The sequence below is a fragment of the Mobula hypostoma genome, chromosome 4, assembly GCF_963921235.1.
Source record: "Mobula hypostoma chromosome 4, sMobHyp1.1, whole genome shotgun sequence".
NCBI lineage: Eukaryota > Metazoa > Chordata > Chondrichthyes > Myliobatiformes > Myliobatidae > Mobula > Mobula hypostoma.
The window spans coordinates 94,994,572-95,007,055 of NC_086100.1; the positions used below are offsets into that span (position 1 = coordinate 94,994,572).

At 41.6% G+C, this 12,484-nt stretch overlaps 1 protein-coding gene across 1 annotated transcript in view; it reads right to left on the reverse strand.

Annotated features, from left to right (window-relative positions):
• rnf168 (ring finger protein 168) overlaps positions 1-10,486 on the reverse strand; it is a 31,499-nt gene extending 21,013 nt beyond the window's left edge. The window contains exons 1-4 of the mRNA XM_063046175.1: positions 9,994-10,486; positions 5,159-5,235; positions 4,783-4,959; positions 3,050-3,183 (exon numbers count right to left, since the gene is read on the reverse strand). Of these exons, the coding sequence (XP_062902245.1) occupies positions 3,050-3,183; positions 4,783-4,959; positions 5,159-5,235; positions 9,994-10,333 (728 nt within the window). The 5' untranslated portion in view covers positions 10,334-10,486. The remainder of the gene's footprint in view (positions 1-3,049; positions 3,184-4,782; positions 4,960-5,158; positions 5,236-9,993) is intronic.
• Between the last annotated feature and the right edge of the window lie 1,998 nt (positions 10,487-12,484).

Consider the following 12,484-nt stretch of genomic DNA (forward strand, 5'->3'; position numbering starts at 1 on the left):
TGCTGGTCATGGCTGTCGCCACAATTGCACACATGAATCCCGTAGCGATTGGTATTTCTTCCAGCGCCCCCCTAACAAAAAAAATTATATATATATATATAAAAAAATTAATGTCACTATTCCCAACTAATATTCCTCAAACTTTTACATTTCTTCCCCTCTATCATATAATTAATAATATATTTATATATTCTTCCGCCTTTAAAAATCCACCAAGTCTATTCCCTGTCCCAGCCTTCATCTTTAATCCAACTCGCTCTCCCACATTTCTTCTTGTGTCTGGTGAATATTCAAAGATTCTCGCACAAACTCCTCCACCATCCGGTAATCATTAAATCTTTTTTCTCTGCCAGCCAAAAAAATCTTCAAGGTTGCAGGATAGCGCAGTGTAACTTGAAAACCATGATCCCATAGGACTTTTTTCACTGGGTTGAATTTCTTCCTTCTCTTCAAAAGCTCATAACTTATGTCAGGGTAGAAAAAAATTTTGTTCCCTTCTATCATCAATGGCCCTTTTCTATACTTGGCAGCTTGAGCAGATGTCTGTAGAATCCTTTCTTTGTCTTGAAATCTTAAACATTTTATTAAAATTGATCGCAGATTTTGGTTGTGTTGTGGTTTTGATCTATGTGCCCGTTCAATTTCAATTGACCGATCTCCCTCTTCCATTTGCAAATTTTCCGGGATCCATCTTTGAAAAAATTCTATTGGATTATCTCCCTTTATACCTTCTTTAAGACCAACAATCTTAATATTATTTCGCCTACTAAAATTTTCCAGCACATCCACTTTTTCCCACAACCGATTTCTTTCCATTTTCCAGGCAAGAACATCATTTTCTGTCTTTTCCACTCTACCGCTGGTATCCTCCATTGTTCTTTCCAACTTTTGAAGTTTCTTATCCGTTTTCTCCTGTCTTTTCATAGCTTTATTATACCTAATCTTCATGTTTTTAACCTATTTTTATTCCTTTTAATTCAAGCATTAAAGTCTCTCTTGTCTCCACGATATCCTTTACTTTTAATCTCTTCTTGTTCTTCTTCCTCCTCTTCTTCATCTGTATTCTCCAGGGAATCCAATTCTGACTCCAAGTCACTTCACTTTCAGTGGCAGTCGGTTCCTGTAGTTCAACTTGTACCGATTTGCGCATGCCTACTTCTTTACGCTTGCGCAATTCCCGCTTCTTCTTCCCAGGGACCGCTGCCATTGCCCCGTTCTTCAATGCCAGGGATAAAATGTGTCTCCTCGGAAGGAGATCCAACCTGAGCCCGAGGTTCCATTGCTGTAGTAGGCCCTTTTTTCTTCCCATCTCACGGTGTCATCAAAACGGCAGTCTTCTTCTGTTTCTGTTTATGAGACATGTCAAGACTACTTTATGATTAGTTTATAAGTAGTTTTCAAAAACTATTTATTAACTTTTCTTCGTTTAAATGGTACGGATTTTTTACGGGACAGCTGGATTTCCACGTCTCAAGTCTGCATCATCACATGACGTCCCCAATTCGCAGTTGGTTGAATTCGCGCATGCGGAACTCGCGGATAAGGAGGGCCGACTGTAATTGGGCAGCATGGACTCATTGGGACAGAAATGTGTTTATTGATTTAGCTGTATCTCTAAATCAATAAACACATTTCTATAACATGAACTGGCAGGGAACACTGTTTGCATTACGCAGGCCACATTGGTTATAGCACAACCAGGAATTCTGCTTAAATTGGTACTTCAAGTGAATTTCTATAACATCAGAATTTCTTAGCAAACTACTGTAATTATTTTATTATCGAATTAGATGTATACTTAGGTTAAAATAAAATGGCACCCAAATAATTAGATTGAGGACACTCAGTCCTCGTTTTATTGTCATTTAGTAATGCATGCATTAAGAAATGATACAATGTTCCTCCAGTATGATATCACAGAAACACAAGACAGACCAAGATTAAAACTGACAAAAACCACATAATTATAACATATAGTTACAACAGTCAAAGCAACACCATAACTTGATAAAGAGCAGACCATGGGCATGGTAAAAAACAAAGTCTCCAAGTCCCAACAGCCCATCATCTCACCCAGATGGTAGAAGGGAGAAAACTATGCCATGAGCTTCCAGCGCCGCAAACTTGCCAATGCAGCATCCTGGAAGCACCCGACCACAGTCCAACTCTGAATCCGTCCGAAAACTGCGAGCCTCCGACCAGCCCTCCAACACCGAGCATCATCTCTGTTGAGTGCTTCGACCTTGGCCGCCAAGCAACTGGCAAAGCAAAGGATTCCGGGCCTTCCCCTCTGGAGATTTCAGATCATACAGTAGCGGCGGCAGCGAAACAGGCATTTCAGAAGTTTCACCAGATGTTCCTCCGTGCTCTCACGTCTGCTTCCATCAAATCAGAATTGTGCATGGCATCCTAATTACATTTTTGTTCTTTGATTGCTCTTAGTCAAAGATAATCCCACATATATGAACTGCCCATTCAATGATCTTTAAACCACAACTGTTTAAAGGCATGCTAGATTTATAAAGAATACTTACACAGATGCAATGAAAACATCACATAGAAACATAGAAAATCTACTCTTCGGCCCACAAAGCTGTGCCGAACACGTCCTTACCTTAGAAATTACCTAGGTTTACCCATAGCCCTCTATTTTTCTGAGCTCCATGTACAACGCCCAGGAGTCTCTTAAAAGACCCTATCGCATCCACCTCCACTAACTTCGCCAGCAGCCTATTCCACGTTTAAACTCTCCCCAATAGCCTTAGCAAACCTCCCCGCCAAGATACTGATCCCCCAGGATTCAAGTGCAACCTGTCCTTTTTGTACAATCACATTGCATCTGCCTTTACTATTTTATATAACAAATTGAAAACTTAATAGAAATAATCTCAAAGTTTAAAAAAAACACAGCAAACATCTACTACATAATCAACAGCAAGTGAGCTGCCCAATTCAGAACCCAAAGTTCCTCTTGAATTAAAACAGAAGAATCAGAAGTGTGCAAAAGTGATCCATGTGATTGGGTTGACCCCATTACACCTCTACTTGCCTTTGTATACTTTCTGTATTACTTGGGTTATGAGCTGTCAATTTGATTCCTTTGGAGATGGATGAATTAAACTTTGAAGAAACAGATTTTGTGTATCCACCCATGGTTTTGGAAGCAGTCCCATACATCAAATTCTGCAAAGTATAAAAGATAAAAAGAACACCAAATAAAATTAATTAAGGGCAATTATTTTCCTTCTTTGTTCATAGCACTTTTACTCACAAACAATTCTTCCATTGTTGCACTGGAATACTGTGCTATGATTTAGCATCTAAGAAAGGATATGCATATCTTGCAATGGCAATTAAGGCTACTAGTTTAATTCCTAAAATGGAGGATTTCCATAATGAGTTGATAAGAATAGAGGCAATCATATTGAAATGTTATTCTGAAGGGGTACAGTTCAAGCATAGCAGATGATTTAGACCTAATTAGAAGGGCAAATATTTTGGGACATTTCTCCATCTGAAAGACTATGTAAGTTTTTCCATTCATTGCTTATGCACCCGAGCCACAAAATCATGGGAGGCCACAGGTCAGCAGACGCTCTCCGTGAAAGGACAAAATTCAAGTAGTCACTCTGATCCATGCTGACGGAAGAAGTTTTTGAAATTCTGGAATTTATGTGATTATTGGTGTGGACTGTAGTTTATATCAGTCTCCTTCAGTTTTTTGTTTTCTTTCTTATTTGTGATATGCAGGCTTCCCCCGCTATCCGAATGTAGAGCGTTCCTATGAAACCGTTCGTAAACCGAAATGGCATAAAGCGAAGCAGCAATTACCATTAATTTATATGGGAAAATTTTTTGAGTGTTCCCAGACCCAAAAAATAACCTACCAAAGCATACCAAATAACACATAAAACCTAAAATAACACTTTAACATATAGTAAAAACAGGAATGACATGATAAATACACAGCCTATATAAAGCTGAAATAATGTACAGTGTAGTTTCACTTAACAGAATTGGGAAGCTTGAGCCAAAATCGATTTGTCCAAAAAAAATCGTCACGTACATGCATTCACACGTCACGCATGCGCACACACCTGCCCGCGCAAGGATTCATGGTCCTGGTGGTCTTTCTCGGGGTAAACACAAATTTAAAGCGAGCGTCTTTTTTTGTAAAAGCGAAAATCCTCTTTCGGTTAACGAAAACAGTACTAATGTAGGTCTTTCGTAAAAGTGAAATGTTGTAAAGACAACATTCGAAAAGCGGGGGACACCTGTGTTAGTTTTTGTGTGGGAGAGGGTATGGGGTTTTGGGGTCTGGTGTTCTTGTTGGTGTTTTTCCATGTGGGGAACCTATTAAGTTTGTCTTCCAGAAGCACAGGGCGGGTGTTCTAACTGCCATTTTCTGGGTGGGCAATCTGTTAGATTTTGTGCAAAAAAGGGGTCGGAGCATTTGTGGTTTGTCAGTTTGTTTCTTTTTCATGCGGTGGGTGGGGGGGGGAAGGGCTAAGATGTCTTTTCTTTCATCGATGGTTTTTCTGTATTTGTTGGCTCATTAGAAGATGAATCTCAGAATGGTATTCTGCATACATAACATGAACCTTAGGTTCTCTTCCAGCTATATACAACCAGCAATTTATTCCAAGGTTAACGGCTGCCTGGTGTACTAGACTTTTCTAGCATTCAAAACTTATACTTCCATCCTTAAAAGTAATAAATCAATTGAGACCAATTAGTTCAAACTATAAATACATATAGGCTTCTCCATAAATAGTTACTTACCACTTCCTCACTCAATAACTTAGCTAGCTGTTCATCTCTCCTTAGTTGATCTTCCATCTCTTTCTTCTTTTGTGTCAGATACATTTGCTGCTCTTGTTCTTCTGCCAAAAGCTTCTGAATAAAATCCTCACTTGCTCTGTGTTCCTCCTCTTCACGAGCACGACGCTCTTCCTTCAGCTGTAATCGAGTACATTTACTCGTGTGGAAATGGTCTTTAATATACAATCAATCATGAACACTAGCATTCATTTCTCATTATTGCATAACCGAAAACGTACGAGTACTATTATTGCATTGCACCCACACAAATTTATCGATTTTTTTTTAAATCAGAAGACATTACAATGGACTCAAGAAGCAACTCCCTGCTTCTCACCTTACTGATCTGCTCTTCATATTCTTGCCGCAGCTCACCAGGTTTGCATAGTTGAGGTGGTGGGCCCAATCTGTTAACTGTAAAAAAAAATGCAACAGGTTGATCAGTTGTCTACTGCATTACTCATTGATACAGATAATTGTTATTTCTTACTAGAGAGGTGAACAGGAATACTTCAAGACAATACTCGTCATACACGTTCGAAAGATAAACAGGGACCATCGTCCAACAACTTAAGTTTAAAAAAAAAATCTGTGACAAGACAATTTATCCAATATCCAAACACGAGCTGAAAACCAAATCTTACTTAATGTATTGTTTGGCTTTGGTACAATATTTAGTGTAGCCACATCATCTTGTAGCACAGTTACAAATTGGCAGATATGATATAGTGGGCATCACGGAGTCGTGGTTGAAAGAAGATCACAGCTGGGAGCTTAGCATCCAAATATACACATCATATCAAAAGGACAGGCAGGTGGCCAGAGGCAGTGGGTGCAATGTTGGGTTTAGAAAAAAAAGAGAATTTAAAGCCTCAGAAATAAGCAGCATAGGATCAGAAGTTGCAGAATCTTTGTGGGTAGAATTCGGGACCTTGATGGGAATTATCAGTAGCCAGAATGTGGGTTACAAATGAGAGGGCGGGCAACATTACAATGATCATGGGGGATTTCAAAACACAGGTAGATTGGGGAAAACTTATCAGGCTGGTGCTGGATTTCAAGAGAAGGAATTTGTGGAATGCCTCCAAGATGGCTTTTTAAGAGCAGCTTGCAGTCAAGCCCACTAGGGAAAAGGTAATTCTGGATTAAGTGTTGTGTAATGAACCACGCTGATTAGCAAACTTAAAGTAACGAAACCTTTTAGGAGGCAGTGATCTTTATATTATAGAATTTACCCTGCAGTTTAAAAACAAGCTAAAATCAGATGTATCAGTATTACAGTCGAGTAAAGGCAACTACGGGGCACAAGAAAGGAGCTGGCCAAAGTTAATTGTAAGGGGAAAGTAGCAGGGATGATGGTACAGCAGTAATAACTAGTTTCTGGGAGTAATTTGGAAAATACAGAATTAATTCATTCCAAAGCAGCAGCATTCTAAGGGAGGATGAGACAGCCATGGTTGATGAGGGATCAAACAAAAAAAATGCAAAAGAGAAGGCATACCACAGAGCAAAAATTAGTGGGAGGTCAGAGGATTGAGATGCTTTAAATAAATCAATAGAAGGCAGCTAAAAAGCAATAAGGAGAGAAAAGATGAAATATGAAGGCAAGCTTGCCAATAAAACAGGATACCAAAAGAGGTGAGAGTGGATATCAGATCATAGGCAAATGACAATGGAAAGGGAGTGATGGAAAACAAAGAAATGGCAGATGAATTTAACAAGTATTTTGCATCAATCTTCACTGTGGAAGACACCGGTATGCTAGAAATCTGAGTGTCGGAGTCAGAATTGAATATAGTCACTAAAACTAAAGTGCTTGGGAAGCTGAAAAGTGACCTGACTAGATGGACTAGACACCAGATTCTGAGAGAGACTGCTGAAGAGATTAGCAGTAATCTTTAAAGAATCACTAGATTTTGCAATGGTGCTCGAGTAGAAAATTGTAAGAAACGAGGAAGGCAAAAAAAAACAAGAAATTACGGGCCATTTAGCCTGATGCCAGTGGTTGGGATGATGTTGGAGTCCATTATTAAGGATGAGGTTTCTGGGTACTTGGAGGCACATGATATATTAAGCCAAAGTCAGCATGGTTTTCTTAAGGGGAAATCTTGCCTGACAAACCTGTTGGAATTCTGAGGAAATAACAGGCAAGAGACAAAGGAGAGTCAGTGGACATTGCTTATTTGGACTTTCAGAAGGCCTTTGACAAGATACTAGTATGGACAGGAGAGATGGGGGAAGGGAGGAAGAAATTACCACAAAATAAAGAAATTTATGTTCATGTGATCAGGTTGGAGACTACACAGATAGAGTATGAGGTATAGCTTCTCCAGTCTTTGGCGTCGTTATGGCTCTCGAGGCGGAAGTGGCCAGACATGTTAGAGAGGGACTGGAAATGAAATGGCTGTCCACCAGGAAATCTTGTGTTTTGCAGTTGACAGCGCAAAGGTGCTCAATAAAAAGGTCCCCCAATCTAAATTGGGACTCAATGATGTACAGGAGGCCACATGGTGGGGGTGGGGAGGTGGAGGAGTAATCATACAATTACAACCCCAATCCTGACAGCCTCACCTGGAAGAACTGCTTGGGAACGGTAGTGGTGTAGGGACAGGTGTAGCACTTGTCACGGTTGTAGGGAGTGCCAGGAGGGAGATCGGTGAGGAAGAATGAGTGGACAAGGGAGTCACAAAGAGTGATACCTAGAGAAAGCAGAGAGTGGTGGTGAAGGAAAGAGGTGCTTAGTGGTCAGATCCCATTGTAGATTGCAGAAATTACATAAAAATGATGTGTTTGCTGGACATGGAAGCTCATGAGGTGGTAGGTAAGGACAAGAGAAGTCCTATCCCTGTTATGACAGTGGAAGAATGGGGTGAGGGCAGATGTGGAGAAAGTGAAAGGAAAATAAGAGGCCGCATCAATGGTGGTGGAAGGGGAACTCCGTTCTTTGAAAAAGGAGGACATCTCAGATTTTCTAGAACAGAAAGCCTCATCCTCAGAACAGATGCAGCAGAGACAGGGGAACTGAGAATAGGGAATATCGAGTGGCAAGGTGGACAGAAGGCACAGTTTTAAGGTGCTTGGAAGTAGGTACAGAGGAGATGTCAGGCGTTAGTGTTTTTTTTTAAAAACACAGAGTGGTGAGTGTGTGGGATGGGCTGCCGGCGACGGTAGTGGAGGCGGATACAATAGGGTCTCTTAAGAGGCTCCTGGATAGGTACATGGCGCTTAGAACAATAGAGGGCTATGGGTAATCCTAGGTAATTTCTAAAGCAAGTACGTGTTCAGCACAGCATGGTGGGCCAAAGGGCCTGTATTGTGCTGTATGTTTTCTATGTTCTATAACTGAGTTAGCAGGTTTGTAAAACATATCAGCAGATAGTCTGTCTTAAGAGGTCAAGAAAGGGGAGAGCGGTGTCAGAGATGGACTAAGTAAATTTGAGGGCAGGGTGGAATTTATTAGCAAAGTTATGAAATTGTCAGCTCAACATGGCTGCAGGAAGTAGCACTAATGCAGACATCAATGTAGCACAAAAAGCATTGGGGAGCACTACCAGTGAAGGTTTGGAATGTGGACTGTTCTACACCTGAAAAAGAGAGGCCTGCATGCCTGGGCCTGTGTAGATGCCCTTGGCTACACCTTGGGTCTGCAGAAAGTGGGAGGAGCCAAGAGAAATTGTTGAGGGCCATGATCTTTGGTGGGGTCTTGTTCAAGGGGGAAGAAAGAAGAGCAGTTTTGGGCCTCATATCCTAGTCATACTTTATTGATCCCAGGGGAAATTGGTTTTCGTTACAGTTGCACCATAAATAATAAATAGTAATAGAACCATAAATAGTTAAATAGTAATATGTAAATTATGCCAGTAAATTATGAAGTAAGTCCAGAACCAGCCTATTGGCTCAGGGTGTCTGACCCTCCAAGGGAGTAGTTGTAAAGTTTGATGGCCACAGGCAGGAATGACTTCCTATGACGCTCTGTGTTGCATCTCAGTGGAATGAGTCTCTGGCTGAATGTACTCCTGTGCCCACCCAGTACATTATGTAGTGGATGGGAGACATTGACCAAGATGGCATGTAACTTGGACAGCATCCTCTTTTTCAGACACCACCACCAGAGAGGATGCACAGGCCTTGGAGAGTGTCCACCTCTCTTTGGTGCTCCTCCCCTTTCTTCCATGGTCTTCAGTCCTCTCCCATCAGGTTTCCCCTTCGGCAGCTCTTTATCTCTTTCACCAATCAACTTCACAGCTCTTTACTTCACCACCTCCCCCTCTCCCAGTTTCACTTATCACCTTGTACTCCTTCCTCTCCTCGCCTTCTTTCTTTGACTTTTCATCTCTTTTTTCCAGTCCTGATGAAGGGTCCCAGCCCAAAACATCAACAATTCACTCTTTTCCATAGATGCTGCCTGGCCTGCTGAGTTCCTCCAGCATTTTGTGTGTGTTACTTTGATTTTCACCATCTGCAGATTTTCTCTTGTAGGTGATAGATGGAGACAGCAATAAAAAGCAGATGGAGCCAGGGGAGGGTAAAAAGTGGAGAAAGTTGCTGGTTGGTGATAAGTAGAACACAAATGCTACCAGAGCAATAATCTGATAAATGAGGTGGTAAGTATAGGAATGTTATTGTCACATGTACAAAAATATAATGGAAAAACTGCCATGCATACAACAAAATATGTTGCTGCAGTTTCAGAGAATCTGCATTGCAGATAAAGTAGAGGGCATAACGGGGGTATAGTGGGAAAATTCATGAGAAAGACGAAAATACGAGGACAACTTGGCACATACTAACCCAAATATAGAACACAAAGCGCTATTGTGTTTCACGTAAATGGCAAGTTACAATATAAAACAGTCACCAGTACAGTTATGAAATAAAGTACAGCAGGCTGTGTTATATTGTAAGGAAAACAACAATTTACGCAAGAGATCTTTCATCAGAACAGGGAAAGACAAAGTAGTTCGAATAGGACCTCAGATAAAGACCATTCAAAAATTTTGGCTCATGCACGTCACCGGGTCTAAAATAATTGCACTTTTATCAGATGCACAGGACTTGAATTATTAGTACTGTATTAAGTTTTTTAAAACAATAAACAGTGAGGGAAAGGGGAGGGAGTTTATTTATTTCGCCCATATTGCCGTTGCTTTTAATTTTTCGACAGCCGCTCACCTTCGGCCGGCTCCTGGACGTGGCCCCGCGGGAACTGCTGGCGGATGCGCTGCTCCAGCTCAGTGTTGACCAGGCCGCCGCGCCGGACCTGGGCCCGCACCCAGTTGGAGAGGCGGCGACGGCACATTGGACAGTTGAGATTGCTGATCTCCACCGTCTGCTGAAAGCAGCTCCGGCAGAACGAGTGGCCGCACGGCGGCGTGACCGGCTCGTCCAGCAGCTCCTGGCATACCGGGCAGATACACTCGGCCAGACTGAGGACTGGAGGCGGGCCCCGGGCCTCCGTTTCAGCGCTGCAGCCCTGTTTGTTGTGTCTCATTGTGACCGATCGGGCTTCCATGTAGTTCCGATGTGGGATTCAACGCGCGGCTGTTACGCCTAGTTCCATTTAAGACAGCGAAGGGATTTTTTTCCCCTCACCGCAAGCGCCAAACGATTCTCCTCAAGAGCTCTACCTCATAGCTTTGAAATACCCCGCCTGCGGGAGTAACTTTGCAATGCGGCTGCGCAGGACTTCAGTTAACCGACTCGCCCGCTTAAACCGTGTGCGGCTGCGCAGTGCCGCAGCGTCCTTCCCGGCTGCGCGACTGCGCAGTGCCGCTGCGTCCTTCCCGTTCTGCGCGACTGCGCAGTGCCGCTGCGTCCTTCCCGTTCTGCTTTTCGAAAGGCGACTGTGCAGTGCTGCCAACTCTCTCATTGGAGTCGGGAACTCGTAGGTTCGTGGCTGACTTCATTTAGTCAAAAGTTTAAAGTAAATTTATTGTCAAAGTGCGTATAAAAGAGGACCCTACCGAAAATCCTGGCAATTCTGGACAATGTTTTTCACCTTGGCTGAATGGAGGAGCACTTTTAGTAATAGACAATTGCGCTGCTTCAAAGAGCATTTTATGAGTTCTCTCTATAATGAGTCGACCTACAGCCGGGGAAGTAATGACCCTCACCTGTTACACTGTTTGAGGTAACTTATTTTCTACTTTTTCTTACTTCTCCTCTAATATCTGTGCACTTGTAATGCTACTGTGACACAGTGATTTCCTTTGCGGTCAATAAACTGTCGATCTATTTATCTCTCTGTCACCATATACTGTCCTGTGATCATTGTCACTGTAGAACAAAGAAATACAAATAGAATCAATTACAAACTACTCACAAAAATTGATAAGCAATGTCCATAAGAAGGCAAAATGAACAATTACAAACAAAAACACCTAAATAAATAACACCAGCAACTCTGATGTGTGTTGCTTGAATTTCCAGCATCTGCAGAATTCCTCGTGTTTACCTAAATAAGTAAATATTTAATACAGAGAACACTGGTTGCAGAGTGCAATAGGTCGTGGAATCAGTTCAGTACTGAGGTGAGTGAAAATACCGCACTGGTTCAGAAGCCTGATGGTTGAATGGTAATAATTCCCTGAACCTGGTGGTGTGGGACCTAGGGTTCCTGTACTGTACCGCCTCCCTGACGGCAGCAGCAGAAAGAGCATGGCCTGGACGGTGGGGGTCCTTGTTGAAGGATGTTGCTCTCCTATAGACCGGTTTCTCCACAGGAGAGCTTTTCATGTGATGAATTTATCTTTGAGCTATCAGGTTTTCCAGAAGTATTTCAGTTTAAAAAGTTTCCAATCGAAGCTTTCCTGAAATTTAACTGGGCAAAACACTATGAAAAGTAGAAGTCTGAGATGTGAACATAACATCCCTTGAAATACTGGACAGGCTGGCTAGCACCTGTTAACACATGACCTGGGGGCAGGAATATCCCCAAGATAGTTTTCAGTTGCCTTTAGAAAAGAAGATGACATGTTGTTGATGTGATAGCATCTAAAAATAATATTTCATCTTAGATTAAGTGGTCGCATATTCCCATCCAGAAAATTGTATGTGCCTTGGAAGCACAGGTGTTCCTGTGTATTTAGGGGTGGAATGAGTATAAGTTTTGCATGCTTCAGCAATGGTGAAAAAGGCGTACAAAAGGTGTCCTGCTTATTTAGTCAAAACTGCTTTCAGAAATTGAGGCAGGCCATAAATTAATAGCACAGCTACCAGAAGTGAACAGGTGCTTCACTTTAATTTACAGTGCACATTGTTCCAGCTTATCCTCGTATTAAGGTCTTATGGTATTCAACAGTGATACAAAATGCACAGGTTAAATTTTACAATTTAAAATATGAAGTACATTTCAATGGCAGTTTATTATTTTGAAATCCCTTTATAAATACTGACTCAGATGTGACAGAAATGACTCAGAAATGCCTATAATTCTGGCAGCATTCTCTGATTTGCCCCACATAACTGACAGTAACTTTCAAATTTGCCCATACATCTTGCCATTGAATGGCAGTTTTTTAAAATTTGGTTTAATGATATTAGATTAGATTAGATTAGATTCAACTTTATTGTCATTGTGCTGAGTACAGATACAAAGCCAATGAAATGCAGTTGGCATCTAACCAGAAATGCAAAGAATAGTGTTATTTACAAAATAACGGCA